This window comes from Peromyscus eremicus, chromosome 5 (genome assembly GCF_949786415.1).
Source record: "Peromyscus eremicus chromosome 5, PerEre_H2_v1, whole genome shotgun sequence".
In the NCBI taxonomy this organism is placed as follows: Eukaryota; Metazoa; Chordata; class Mammalia; order Rodentia; family Cricetidae; genus Peromyscus; species Peromyscus eremicus.
Genome location: NC_081420.1, coordinates 134,412,021 through 134,426,588, shown reverse-complemented (window position 1 = coordinate 134,426,588; position 14,568 = coordinate 134,412,021). Strand labels below are relative to the sequence as shown.

The following is a 14,568-nucleotide window of genomic DNA, read 5'->3' as shown; positions in this document are numbered from 1 at the left end:
GGAAGAAGGGCTTTTCCTTTTCACAGATAAAAGAAAATCCAGACATTAGGTAAAAGAGTAAGGGCAGGTCACCTTCACTAAGAGGGTGGGAAAAGGGAGACGCTCAAACCTGACCTGAACTCAAGTCCCAACTAGAAACATCTCTAACACTGATGAGGTTTCAAGGATCAGGAGCTTGGAGAGAAACTGTGGAGAGAGGGGAGAGTCTGTACAGCTAGATATTGGATTCCTATTCAAAACTCATCTGTTAGGAGGAGGACACACTTCATGGCAGATAGAAGTCCAAGATGGAGCAAAGCCACCACTGCCGTTAGAACATTGGAGATTGAAAGATAGAACAAGAATTGTCATCCCATGTGTTTACATTCCAAAGAGGTTACAAAAAAAAAGATTAATGCTATTTGTTCTCACATATTTGGGTCCTTGGGTGTGAGGTTTCCATAGGCACAAGTCCATCTGTTTCCCTGACTGTTTTAAAACTCATAAACAGCTATGCCTATCAAAGCCCAATGCAATACTTTTATTCTGCTTTGCCTTAATTGCTTGGTGTCTTAGAGTTTCTATTGCTGCAACAAATCACCATGACCAAAAGCAAGTTGTGGAGGAAACGGTTTATTCAGCTTACACTTTTATATTGCTGTTCATCATGGAAAACAGTCAGGATAAGAACCTGGAAGCAGGAGCTGATACAGAGGCCATGGAGGAGTGCTACTTACTGGCTTGCTTTCCCTGGCTTGTTCAGCCTGCTTTCTTAGAGAATCCAGGATCACTAGCCTAGGGATGGCACCACCCACCATGGGCTGGGCCTTCTCCCATTGATCACTAATTAAGAAAATGTCTTACAGCTGGATCTCATGGAGCCATTTCCTCCACCGAGGCTCACTCTCCCCTGAAGATTCTAGCTCGTGTCAAGTTGACACACAAAACCAGCCAGTATACTTGGCCTATTTGGTTCATTCTGCTAACTCCCGAGGACTCAAGGGAACTTTACTGTGTTTTTAAACAGATGATGAACTACCCACCCTCTGAAGTGACATTGGACCGGAAGACAGCTACATCCCTCTTACGGAAGTCCTCTTTTATTCTTGTAAGCACTCGGAATTATGTCAACTTGTCATTTATGTCAACTTCTTTGAGACAAAGAAAAGCTGTGAATTTGCCCCAGATTACAAACCTACCAAATGTCATGACATGACTGGGGTTTTCCTTCTGACCCCATTTTTTTTTTTCTGACCTTCCCACATTACTACCCAGGAGGAATTTGTCCAGGGCTCAAGAGGTTAATAGTCAATGAAATGGAGAAGGCACACAAATCACATGCTAGTGGTCATTTTCCTCATCCATTCTAGAACCTCCCGGAGGATAAGATTCCAGTTGTCATTGAGAAGTATTTAAGAGACACAGATGACCCAGGCAGCAATAAAGAACAGCTCCTGGAGCTGATTGGAGATGCGGTATTTGGTGTCCCATCTGTGATTGTGGCTCGTGGACACAGAGGTGAGTCCCAGAGGTTGGACAGGAGATGGACCCCTTATTTTACCACTTTCCTCTCTGACTGGCTTACGGCCTGGCATATGCATATGTGAAAACTGTGGACACCAAGCCTCTAAGTCTGACTTTTTGGCCTCATCTTCACACTGTCCTCTTGATTTGTGCCAACGACATTATCTGAGAAAAAATTGAAATGCAAGGGAGTTAAAAGGGTGTTGGTCCCAGAAAACTTGAGTTGGGAAATGGCGAGTTGACACTGGAAGGAAATGCAGGCCAATGAATGATGCCTGGCTAAGCATCCATCCACCACAGATGGAGCTGCAGAGGGCTGGGAAAGAAGCAGAACTCATGTCTCCAAGGAGATCTCACCTGAGTTTTAGGGAATTGGGGCATTTCTCTATCATCAACCATTAGGCTAAGCCTGGTGCAAATAGTTGCTATTTTGTTGAGTGTTGGGTTGCTGTGTAAGTAGACAGAATAATGTGTAGTAACCAGACAAAGAGCCCTTGGGTAAAGAGTGACAGGTGGTGGAGGCAGACAGAAGTCAGGCTGCAAACAGGAACAAGTGACACACCATCTGTCACAGGGGCTCTTATCTGAAGTTACACTGGTACATGGGGTTAGAGATCAATTACTAGGTGGAGTTTTAGAAGGGGTTCAAGGTCAGAGCTAGTTTTAGAGTATTAGTGGCAGAGCTAGGAAGAGTAGGAATGAGGTAAAGAATCAGGAAGGGTGCTTGTGACCAAGGCCAATGAGGGAGGGGACCTGTGGTGGGTAAGAGTATAGGCACTCTCAGTGTTCTTGGCTAGCTTCTGTCCATCTGAGTGTGCCAGGATATGAAGGCTGAGGTCTGTCACAGAACCTTCCTAGGTGACCCAGTGCTGGGCATGGCTGTGAGGCTAGGGGGAATGAGCTCACCATAGGGATAGTGACCTTCACAGTCAACATTTGTGGAGCCCTTCTTCTCTCCCATCTTTCACTCATGTAATCTGCAAGCCAGCAAATAATGTTCTGTTCTGGATTGCTCTCCCTAACTTTCTGGGAAGGTTTTTAAAATTTTTACTTTATATTTTATTTATGTGCAAGTGTGTTTGTTTATGTGTTTGTGTGTGTGTGTGTGTGTGTGTGTGTGTGTGTGTGTGTGTGTGTATGTCATGTTTTTGCTGGTTTCTGCAGAGGCCAGAAGAAGGTCATGAGAACCAAATTAGGGTCCTCTAGAAGGCAAGCAAGTGCTGTTAACCACTGAGCCGTCTATGTGGTGCTCCAAGAGGGTTTTAAAATTCATGTTTGCAACCATGATGTAAACTAGCTACAGTAGCCACCTGCTGCTACTTCAGTTCCCCCAGGGGCAGGTAAGAAGAAAAGGGGTGAACACAGTGCTATAATGAGGAGACAGAGACAGAAAGAAGGAGGCTATGTAAGAGTATTGATGAACTATATACATATAAATACATATATATAGCAAGTGCAATAATAATAAATACATAAGTAACAAAAATACAAACTGATACTGCAGTTTGTGTGTTCAATGTAAAACAATTACGATAACTTTGCTACCTCAGCAAATTTTGCTTAGTGAAAACCTGACATTTCCTCTCAGCATTTTTAAACACACTTTATTACAGTATATTATCATATTGTAAAGTGTAAGTAAAAAATGAAAAGAGGGGGCTGGAGAGATGGCTCAGAGGTTAAGAGCACTGGTTGCTCTTCCAGAGGTCCTGAGTTCAGTTTCCAGCAACCACATGGTGGCTCACAACCATCAATAATGAAATCTGGTGCCCTCTTCTGGCACACAGGCATACTGTATACATAATAAATAAACAAATCTTTTTTAAAAAAAGTGAAAAGTGGAAGGACCAGTGAGATGTTTCAGCAGATAAGATTCTTGCTGCCAAACCTGATCACTTGAGTTCAATCCCTCGGACTCACATGGTTGTCCTCTGACCACACATGCACTGTGGCTGCCTATCCAACTCAAAATACAAATAGATAAGTATAATCAAAAAAATTAAAGATGAATATAATGATTCTGACTGTATGACAATCCACCCACCTCTCACTTCTAGCCTGTGACCCTTTCACTCTTGGCTATTTTGAGATATTTTGTCATAAATCACATGTGAGTCAAAATGTGTACATTTGTCTACCTAGATATGACCTAGCCCATTCAGCATATTTTCCATCTTCATGTATGATGTCATAATGGCAATATATCTTCCTTTTTAAGAGCATGCATTATTCCATCTACAGTATTCCACACTGTTTATGGATTTAGCTATTGATAGACACACAGTAATTCCATAACTTGACTTTGGTGAGCAGTGCAATCACGGGGCAATTGCATTTTTCAACACACTGGTTTCAAGTTTGGGGAGTTAAATGAAAAAACTGGGATCAACCTGTCACATGCCAATTTTATTTTTAACTTGCTTCAAACACTGTCCTCGTGTTTTGTAGTACACAAGTTGTACGGATAAGTTTCCTTGTCTCCTCATCCTTGCCAACACTACTTGTTATTATTAGCTTTTTGTTGTTGTTGTTGTTTTTTCTGAGACAAGTTTTCTCTGTGTAGTTTTGGTACCTGTCCTGGATCTCACTCTGTAGACCAGGCTGGCCTCAAACTCACAGATATCTGCCTGGCTCTGCCTCCCAAGTGCTGGAATTAAAGGCGTGTGCCACCTCCACCCGGCTATTAACTTTTTATAGAATACATTCAGACTGGGAAAGATACTAACTCATTGTAATTCCAATTTGCATTATCTCAGTGATCATTGATGTTAACTATTTTGATTTATTTGTCATCCATTTTTACTTTTATGCCTTTTTATTAGAAATATCTACTCAAGTCTTGTCATTTTCTTTTCTTTGTGAGACAAATTCTTTCTATTTAGACAAGGTTAACCCCGGCCATGAACATGATATCCTCCTGACTCTGTGTCTTTTTTGTTTTGTTTTGTTTTGTTTTGTTTTTTTGGGTTTTTTTTTTTTTTTTTTTTTTTTTTTTTTTTGGTTTTTCGAGACAGGGTTTCTCTGTGTAGCTTTGCGCCTTTCCTGGAACTCACTTGGTAGTCCAGGCTGGCCTCGAACTCACAGAGATCCGCCTGGCTCTGCCTCCCGAGTGCTGGGATTAAAGGCGTGCGCCACCACCGCCCGGCTCTGACTCTGTGTCTTAAGTGCTAGGAATACAGGTGTGCTCACCCTTGCCTCCATGTGCCCCCAGGTCTGGATCTTTACCCAAATAAATAGGTTGTTGGTTTGCTTTTTTCACTGCTATTCGATTATTCATATTCCTTAGATAATTTATATAGAGACCCTTTATAGGACATATCATTTGAAAACACTTTCTACCTTGCACACATGCAAACACACACACACACACACACACACACACACACACACACACACACGCATACACACAATCAGATTGTCTGTGGAAACTGTTCATTATTTCCCCTTTGCTTTGCAGGGAGCTATCCATCCTATTTCACAACTTTTGCCTGGGTTGTCTCCACTTCTGGGGTCAAATACAGAGAGTCATGTTCCAGCAATGTCATAGTTTTTTCTTCCTCTATGTTTTTTATAGTTAGTTTCTGATTGTGGATTAGACTATACTCCAGTTTTCTAGTTTTTCTCTTGCAAATCATGTGAGATAAGTGTCCAACACTTCTGCATATGGAAATTCACTTTTTTGAACAGTGATTTCTGAAGTGACTTTCTTTTTATAATTTTGTTTTCTTGGAATGCACAACAACAATAAGGAATACATAATAACTAGAGACTCTGTTTATTCTAGGTGAAAGATACAGCACACAAATTTTTCTCACGAAGTAGAAAGTCTTGCCATATTCAAATCACAATTGACTTTAGGCTCTTGACTTCATTTGGGGTTCCTTATGGGATTCTATTGGTCAGTGTGTCTACCTTTTCTTTTTTCTTCTTGTTGTTGCTGCAAGTACTTTGTTATTCTAAATACATGAGTTTTAGTACAGCATGAAAGCTTTGTTCTTGTTACTCATGATTGCCTTGATTTAGTATGAACCTGCATGTGTGCGTTTGTGTGTGTATGTGTGTGTGTGTGTGTGTGTGTGTGTGTGTGTGTGCATCTTTACTCTCATTCATGTGAGTTCATATGAATTTAGAATTACTTTTATGTATTTGTGTATATTGACATTGGAATTTTGATAGGAATTGCACAGAACCAATTGAACACTGTGTAACATGGACATTTTTGTCTACTTTTGTTTTTATTTTTTCAGACAGAGTCTCACTATGTAGGCTGGTCTAGACCTCATTATATAGACCAGGCTGGCCTTAACGGAGTTGACTACCTGGTTTTTGCCTATCATTCTGTAATGCTACACATCACAAAAATGAATCATTTTTTGCAGCTCAGTGATAAATCTTAATGCATCAAAGTGGATTAGCCTCTAAATGTGCTGTTATATTTCATTACTAGCATTTGCTTGAGTGCTATATATCTATACTTATAAAAGATATGGTATATTTGCTATTGAATTGTTCTTATAATGTCTTTGTCTTATTTTAGTTTGAAGGGAGTGCTGTCCTGGAACTACTCCTATATTCCTGAATTTTAAAGAAATTTGGGGAGAATGTTTGAGCTGATACTAGTTTTTCTCTGTGATTGGTGTGATTCATCTGTGAAGTTATCAGAATGTGTGGGATGTTTATTCATAGGTAGGAGGCTTATGTTATCACTAATTCAATCTATTTGTAGTGTGTGTGTGTGTGTGTGTGTGTACAGGTGCTGTAGAAGTCAGAAGACTGTATTGGATCTCTTGGAGCTGCAGTTATGGATGGCTGTGAGCTCCCCAATGTGGGTGCTATGAACAAACTCCGGTCCCCCGGAAGAGCACCATTCCTCCTAACCACTGAGCCAACTCTCCAGACGTTACTTCATTCTTTGTGGACTATACTAGATGGAAAAACGTCTTTTTTCCTCTGAAGTTATCCAGGTTGTGTGTATAAAACAGTTTGTAATGCTCTCTTATGCTCCATTGTACTTCTGTGGCATCATTTATAATACCAGATCTTCATTTCTTTTACTTCTGTCTTTACTCTTTTTCTTAGTTTGACTAAAGGTTTGTTAGTCTTGCTCTTCTTTTTAAGAAAAGAAAAGAAACTCTTGATTTCTCTTATTCTTTCTTATAGTTTCAGAACTCACTTTAAAAAAATATTCTTATTTAGTTAGTTTTATGTTTGTGGGCATTTTGCCTTCATGTGCATCTGTGCACCATGTGTGTGTCTTGTGTCCACGGAAGCCAGAAGAGGCATTGGATCTCCTGGAGCTATGTATGGTTGCTGTGACCCTCCACGTGGATGCTGAGAATTGAAAGCAAATCCTCTAGAAGAGCAGTTCGTGCTCTTAACTGCTGAGCCGACTCTCCAGGCCTGTTATCTAATCCTGATTCTTTCTCCTTCCTGCTATCCTTGGATTTACTTTGTTGGTTTCTTTAGGTCCCTTTGGTGTAACTGTAAGTCATTTGATACTTTGCTTTTTTTTAGATGTAGTTGTTTAATGCTATGAATGTTTCTCATGAAACTGCTTTTGGTATATCCCATAAGTTTTAGGAAGCTGTGACTCCATTTTCATACATACACGCGCGCACACACACACACACACACACACACACACACACGAATGTTCATGGGTGTGGGCACATACTTGTGTGTGTGAAGTAAGGACCAGACCTCTGTTGCTCTCCACCTTATATATTAAGACAAGGCCTCTGACTTGAACTCAGGGCTTGACAGTTCAGCTGGTCTAACTAGTCAGCTTGCTCCGGAGATCCCCTAGCTCTGCCTCGAGCCCACTAGGATTACATCAGTCTGTAATGCCACAGGTGGGCTGTATGTACATGCATACTGGGTATCCAAACACTTTTCCTCACTCCCATGTGCCAAATCTTCCCCGCTGAACCATCTCTCCAGCCCTGTTTCAATATGCTTTAATTTTTCCACTTAGTTTCATAACAGACATATCAGTGGCTCAGGACCATGTTTCCTTCCATCAGTCTATGAATTTTCTAAAATTCTTCCTGTTGTTGATGTCTAGTTTCAATCCATGATACTTGCACTAATTCCAGTCTCCTTGTATTAGCTGATGATTGTGTTGTGTCCTCAAGTGGGATCTGTTCTACAGACTGTTCTGTGAGTGCTTGAAACTAATAGCTGTTGTGTTGGCATTGGGTGGAGTGTATTGTACGGTGCTATTGGACTGATTTTTCAAAATACTGTTCAAGATCTGTTTCCTTAGGAATTTTCTATCTGAATGATCCATCATTAACAGTGCTCTGTATTGAAGCCCCCTTTATTATTGTATTACAACCTACCTTTCTGGCCCTTCAGACCTTCTAACACTTGATTTATACACTTAGATGCTTTGATGTAGGATGCCAAGAACAATTTTGATTGCTAGAACAACTCCACATTTCACACCCCTTTACTATGCACTTTTGTGTCTTTGAGGTCAGAATGTATATCACTTTGTCATGGGAAATATTTTGGCTGTAGCTTTATTTCATTTAGTTATGTTTTTATAGTATTTGTCATGGCCATGCTAGATGTTCTGAATATTGTTTGTTGTTCTGTATCACTGACTTTTGTGCTTTCATTTGTCTCATGTTATCCATTATCGTCTCCATTGGAAACGTCTAAGGGTTCCTGTAAGGCATGTCTAGAGTGATGAGTTTCATAAGGCTTGACTTATCTGAAAAAGCTGCTGTCACTTCTGAAGGACAGCTTTCTCCAACGTTGTATTCCTGAGACAAAAGTGACCAGTGCTCCGTATCTGCCTGTATTTGTCTTTAGAAACCCTCATTTTCAGACAAGGATCTTGGAAGTGCTTTACATTTTCCTGAATAGATGAGAAAAGTACTTAGAATGTTGAAAATGGAGCTGAATACAGGACACTCAGGAAGTTGTGGCTCTTAAAATAAATGAACATGAATGCTGATGGGTTATCAATGAACAATCCAGTGTGCTTCCTGGATGCAGTGCATTCATAAATCGTTTCCCTCACATGAACATCACTTTTCACTTCCACAAACTGCATAGTGCTAAACACATCTAGAAGCTTTTGTTAAACCTTTTCTCTGTTGCACTGATAGTCAGAGATCTCCTGCATTACAAAGCCCTTGGTACCATCCAGGCTTGTGTCTGGCAACGTGAACTGTATGTGAATACATGTCTTTCCCAGATGCTGGTGCCCCCACCTACATGTATGAATTTCAATATCACCCAAGCTTCTCATCAGAATTGAAACCCAAGACAGTGAGTGGAGACCATGGGGATGAAGTCTACTCCGTCTTCGGTGCCCCGATTTTAAGAGGTAACGGTGCTTTGCTGCCTGTGAGCTTGTGATTAGGAGGTCTGGGTTCTGGTTTTGCTCCTATGGCCTCGAGCACATTTCTACTCCTCTCTTGATGTCCATTTCCCAACTCAGGGTAACAGGGCTGAGCTCAATTGTCAAATACCAAGCCTTTCTCCCATTCCAGCATACATGAAGAAAGGTACATACTCAGAGGAAGCCAGCAATACTCTGTAACAGGATCTGAACCAGCAATAGCACCATGAGAAATGGGACACCTGAATGTCTCATTGGAAGACAAGAATGCCATTGTTACTTCACTTCCCACTCAAAATGACTTATCAGAATGTGAGTGAGGATGAGGTCAAGCTGTTCCTGAGCATGAGTCAATTGTCATGTGCATCTGTCTGCCCATAGGCATACCTAGCCACATGTGATACTTTACCTATATTATAATTAATAATACAATATCTAGAGAAAATTTCTCAGAATGTTTTCAATACTGTGACTTCCAGCAGTTGCTGTGATTCATAACTGGCAGCGAACCACTTTTTGGTTATTTATGACACACTCCTGAGCAGCTCCCAAGATTATATCTTAGGACCATAGTACATCTAATTGTGGGTTTGTGGGGAATACTAAGAAAAGATACAAGGTCCAGCAGTCCTGCGAACCCCGTGGTCCACTGGACTCATTGTCTGTGGCATTTCCATATCAAGGAGCCTAGAGTTGGATATGGATCACCGCCAGCAGAATGCACTACGTGCCTGCCTGCCTGCGCTGTCCTGGATAAGTCATTCCCAAAGTGAAAGTGCACACCAATGAAACACAGTCTTCCAGCAATGAAGATTTTGACTCAAAGGCTTTGGTGTGAAAGTGCAAACTCTACTTCTCTAATAATCCCCTAAGTGATACTGCTCTCGTTAGCTTGTGAACCATGAACTGAGTCAAAAGATTATTCTTATTGCTCACAGGTGGCACCTCAGAGGAGGAGATCAATCTCAGCAAGATGGTGATGAAATTCTGGGCCAACTTCGCTCGGAACGGGTGAGGCTGGTGACCCAGATGGAGCCAGAATGGTGGGAGAGATGAGACAATAAGGGTACCCAACGGGAAGGGGTGGCTTTTAAAGTTTAAGTGATCGGCTCTAATCCTGTGAGCCAGGGCTCAGGCAATGCTGCTCCCATCTCTGAGGTGCACAGTCTTTGGAAGGGATAAACCACAGGTCCCCACAGATGTGATAAGAATGTGGGAACACAGGAGGGTTTCAAGGAATTCTATTTGATCCTGTTCCCAGGAACCCCAATGGAAAGGGGCTGCCCCACTGGCCAGAGTATGACCAGAAAGAAGGCTACCTGCAGATTGGAGCCGCCACCCAGCAAGCCCAGAGACTGAAAGATAAGGATGTGGCTTTTTGGATTGAGCTCCTGGCCAAGAAGCCACCATTGACAGGACACACCGAGCTGTGAGTGGAAGGCTCTGCCAGCCTCAGAAGACCAGGGGAGCCCAAACGAGGCTACTCCGAAGAAGATTGTTTTGACTAACAAGTTATTGGGGAGACTAGGGAACTGTGTGGTGGGAGGGGGCAGAGGCCAGGGAGAGAGACTATTTGTACACGTGGACTCAATGTGGGAAATAAATATTGGTTTGTAAATCAAATCAAGGTTGATATCCTGGATAGGAGATGAATCTATGGTCCTGAGTGAGGGGCAACATCATAGGAGATGTCTCGGCAGAGAATGTCTATGGCGAATGATTATCCAGAAATCTAAAGGAAAGGGAGAATAGTGGAGACTCCTGCTCACCTATCATTTACTTCTGAGTGATGACATCATCAGCATGTGAAGAAATTGACTTTAAAGGATTTAGTGGAGTATTAGGGGAAGTGGAGGCTGATAGGAGAATATGAAGTTTCTGGGACCACTGAGTCAGGGAGGAGTCACCACATAACTGACTTCTCCAATCAAGTGCAGGTAGTAGCCTCCACAGAAAGTCCTGCTCAGATTTCTTTATCCTGATGAATGAAATCCATAAGGGAAAGTAAAAGGCTTTCTTTCCTCTGAAGGCATGGTAAAGACTTATAGAGGCTAAAGAAAAAGAATATATATACATACCTGGGGGAGAGCAGTAGGAAACTGTCCTGGGTAGTGTTACTAGCAGTCTTTTGATGTTCAGGAAGGACAAGGTCACAGAGAAATCTGCATTCCAATGTCCAAGGACATGGGGTCCTCTTAAGAGTTCTGGAAACTGGGTTGGATGCCACATTCACATTAACAGCTACTGGGTACCAAGTATGAGGAATCTGACTGAACAAAACGGAAGTGTGGGAGAGAATCCTGTGAAGGGCATATGCACAGGTCAGGCTGAAAGCTGAGCACTGAGCAAGACATAAACAAGCCCTTCAGCATCAGCCTTGGCGTAAGGGTTAACAAAGCACTGGCTAACGTTAGCATAGTTTGGAGGAGGCAGTGGTCTGTGGTAACAAAGGAGAGAAAAAAAAAACTAAGGCCTCACTTATATCCTATACTAAAAAAATTCAAGCCCTTTAATACACACACACACACACACACACACACACACACACACACACACACTCACAAGCAACGGATGGGGGTTTCATCAGACTAACAGAAAAACAAGCATGCTCATGTTTACTTACAAATACCATCTACTTCGGTTTCTTTTCTTTTTGTATCAAATATTAAATGCAAAAATGACAGCCACAGAAAAGAAGACCCGGTTAACAAGAGACAAAATAAATGAGCAGCCAGTCTAGACTGAGTAATAACACGGGTGTTAAACTGAGTAGACTGGGAATTTTAAATGACCATACAGGAGCCTCACATGCTCAGGGGGGCATTTTCAGCAGAGCCAGACACCAGAAGAAAGACAAGGAGTCTGAGATTGCTGATCTGGAAGAAATACTTCCAGCCTTTTCATGTCTCCACCAACAGCAAATTTCTGTTGGCTGACAGACAAGAAGTCAGTCTTGAGAGCTTGTTTTGCTCTGAGAGATCGAGTAGTCATGTGACTGTGTGGGAGGCTTTCCAGAATCACCTGAGTGGTGGGAGGAGGGGACAGTTTCCATCTACCACTCCACTCCAAACACTCAGTGTATATGTTGTGACACCATATCATATCACAACCCACACTCCACTCATCCCAGCAGGCAAAACAAATGTTTGCTAGCAACGGAGATGCATACCACCATCAGTTCAGCCCAGGCTTGGCTGTGCAGATAACATTGGTGCTGCCTATCCTTGCTCATTCTGGTGATCAGAGTATCTGAGAAGTTAAAAATGGCTCCATTCACAAAGTGTCCTGCTGGCCATGGTGAGCAATACAATTAAAATTTATAGGAGTCCGTCCTCTCCCTCTAGAGTGAGTCTCGAGGATTGAATGAAGGTGGTCAGGCAGCAAGGGCCTGTACCCACTGAGCCATCCCACAAGCCCTTATTTTGCTGTTTAATTATATCTTTTCCTCCTTTCTTTCATGGTTCTCTTTCTTGAATATATTCTGTATTTTATTATAGTTGTTATTTGTAAACATTTATTGATTTCTGAGAGGACCGGATGGCCAAACCAGGGCCATGACAGGCTCCCCTAGCAGCTCTGACATGGACCAGACCTTAGTTTCAGATCACTAGAATGGGCTGGAGCTGAGCAAGCAGTTCTCAGGAAAAACCACAACTTAAGGAAAACCAATCAACAGGCACCCTGCAGACTCCCTGGCTCAGCAGACACCCCAAAGCTCCTTCTGCTGGCTCAGCAGATGCCCCCAGACTTCTGCTAGCTAAAGATAGCTTTTCCTACTCTCTTGTCAACAAGCCTCTAGACACTAGACCCCACCACCACCAATAAGCCCCTAACCACTACAGCCTCCCACCAATCAGCTCCCAGACTAATCTTTCCTCCACCAATTAGCACCAGATTAATCCCTCATCCTTGGAATTGCCCTAACTCTGCTTAAAATGAACTTGTAACCTTCTTTGGGGTTGCTATTTGCCACCCCAACTGTTTGCAAACAATAAATGCTCTTGCTAAATTGCATACATGACTGTTGGTCTTTCTTGGGGGTTTCTCTCAGATCCTAACAATTTCTAACATTTTAGTACATTTTGCTATTTTCCCCTTTGTTTTCAATTACCAAATAAAAATAACGGCCCATCTAGATTACTATACCAACAAAGTTATCCTTCAAAATTGAAGGAGGAAAAAAAAAAACCCTTCAAAATACATAACTAAAGGAATTTGTGAGTGCTAAACCAGCATTACAGAAGTAAGATAAAATCAACCATGACAACAGGAGAAAGATTAAGTCACAAGGAAAGAGAAAATAAATAAATAAGGATCATGAAAAATCAAGCATCGTTAAATCAATGAGTAGCCAAACCTCTGGAAAACACAAGAGAAAAAGGCAGGCATAGCCCTCTCAAAACAGCTAGAAGGAAACAACAAAACAGCAGAACCAGTGTGGACTACTTAAAAACAAAGAGTGTAAACAGTCTTATTTCTCCAATTAAAAGGCATGGATAAGATTGTTAAAAAATGGACTCAACAGTTTGTTGCTTGCAAGAAACTCACCTCTCCATGAAAAACTCCCACAAACAGAGGGGAAAGGACATCCAAGCAAATAGGATCTGAAAGCGAGCAAGAGAAGCTGTAGACATACCTGACCTGACAGACTTCATGACAAAATGAGTCAGAAGAGACACTGATTAGTACACAGGCCCATCACAAAACACAATTATTGCAAATACACACAATGTTAGGGTACCAATGCCATAGCAGTAATGTCAGGGGCTCTAGCACAGCAACTATGGGTGACTTCAATATTCTCCTCTTACCAATAGGGAGATCATCAAAATAAAAAAGTCAACAAATAGTAGAATTAAATTACCCAATACATCATATAGACTTCACAGAAATGTACAGAGAATTCCATCTAACAGACACAGAATCCACATTCACTTCATTATCTTATGGAATGTTTTCCAAACAGGTCATATTTTAGATAATAAAGTAAGTCTTAGCAAACAAAGAATTTATAAATACAAATATAAAAATACAATAACTTCTTTCATTGTGTCAGATCATAAGAGAATGAAATAAAAAAAATCATGAAAAGTATGAATAATGGAGACTGAGCCATATAATTTGCAATGAACAATGATTCATTGAAGAAATAGGGGGAAGAGGGAGAGGATTACAAAATTCCTTAAATGAAATGAAAATGGAAGTACAACATATGGGGCTCAGAGTAAAAGTAGTTACATCATGACTGTCTACATTTAAAAAAGACATACGTATGCATAAATGGACTTAAATTTACAGAACAGTCCCTCACAGAACTGTAGAGTATCTAGAGTTATTCTATCAGTTCATGGAACTTTTTCCAAAATGAATCAGTTGAAATCTCCCAATTTTTAACTAATTAAAGATTCTTAGAGCCAAATGAAAATGGAAACACAAATAACCCAGTGATGCATCTCGAAGACTTAAAAAATAAATGATTAAATAAAACAAACCAAATACACCATAGTGGGTGAAGAGAGGTACCCAGTTAGGAAAGCATGAAGAGGCGCCATTCTTGAAACAGGCTAGAGCCAGCATCTAGAGATGCACCTACTGCCACCTGCTGTTGTAGGTTCCTATGAAAGAAAGGCCGTGCAGCTTGGTAAATATTTGAAGGATCCGTGTATGCATAGACGCTTAGAGGCAAGGACTGTGATCAGTGGAGCTTATTT

At 41.3% G+C, this 14,568-nt stretch overlaps 1 protein-coding gene across 2 annotated transcripts in view; it reads left to right on the top strand.

The window, feature by feature from the left end:
- Nucleotides 1-10,484, top strand: part of LOC131910808 (carboxylesterase 1E) — a 59,054-nt gene extending 48,570 nt beyond the window's left edge. For both annotated transcript variants that reach the window (XM_059262687.1, XM_059262686.1), the window contains exons 10-14: nucleotides 1,007-1,087; nucleotides 1,350-1,497; nucleotides 8,711-8,842; nucleotides 9,796-9,868; nucleotides 10,119-10,484. In XM_059262687.1, coding sequence (XP_059118670.1) covers nucleotides 1,007-1,087; nucleotides 1,350-1,497; nucleotides 8,711-8,842; nucleotides 9,796-9,868; nucleotides 10,119-10,290 — 606 coding nt within the window. In that variant the 3' untranslated portion in view covers nucleotides 10,291-10,484. The remainder of the gene's footprint in view (nucleotides 1-1,006; nucleotides 1,088-1,349; nucleotides 1,498-8,710; nucleotides 8,843-9,795; nucleotides 9,869-10,118) is intronic.
- Nucleotides 10,485-14,568: the final 4,084 nt, after the last annotated feature.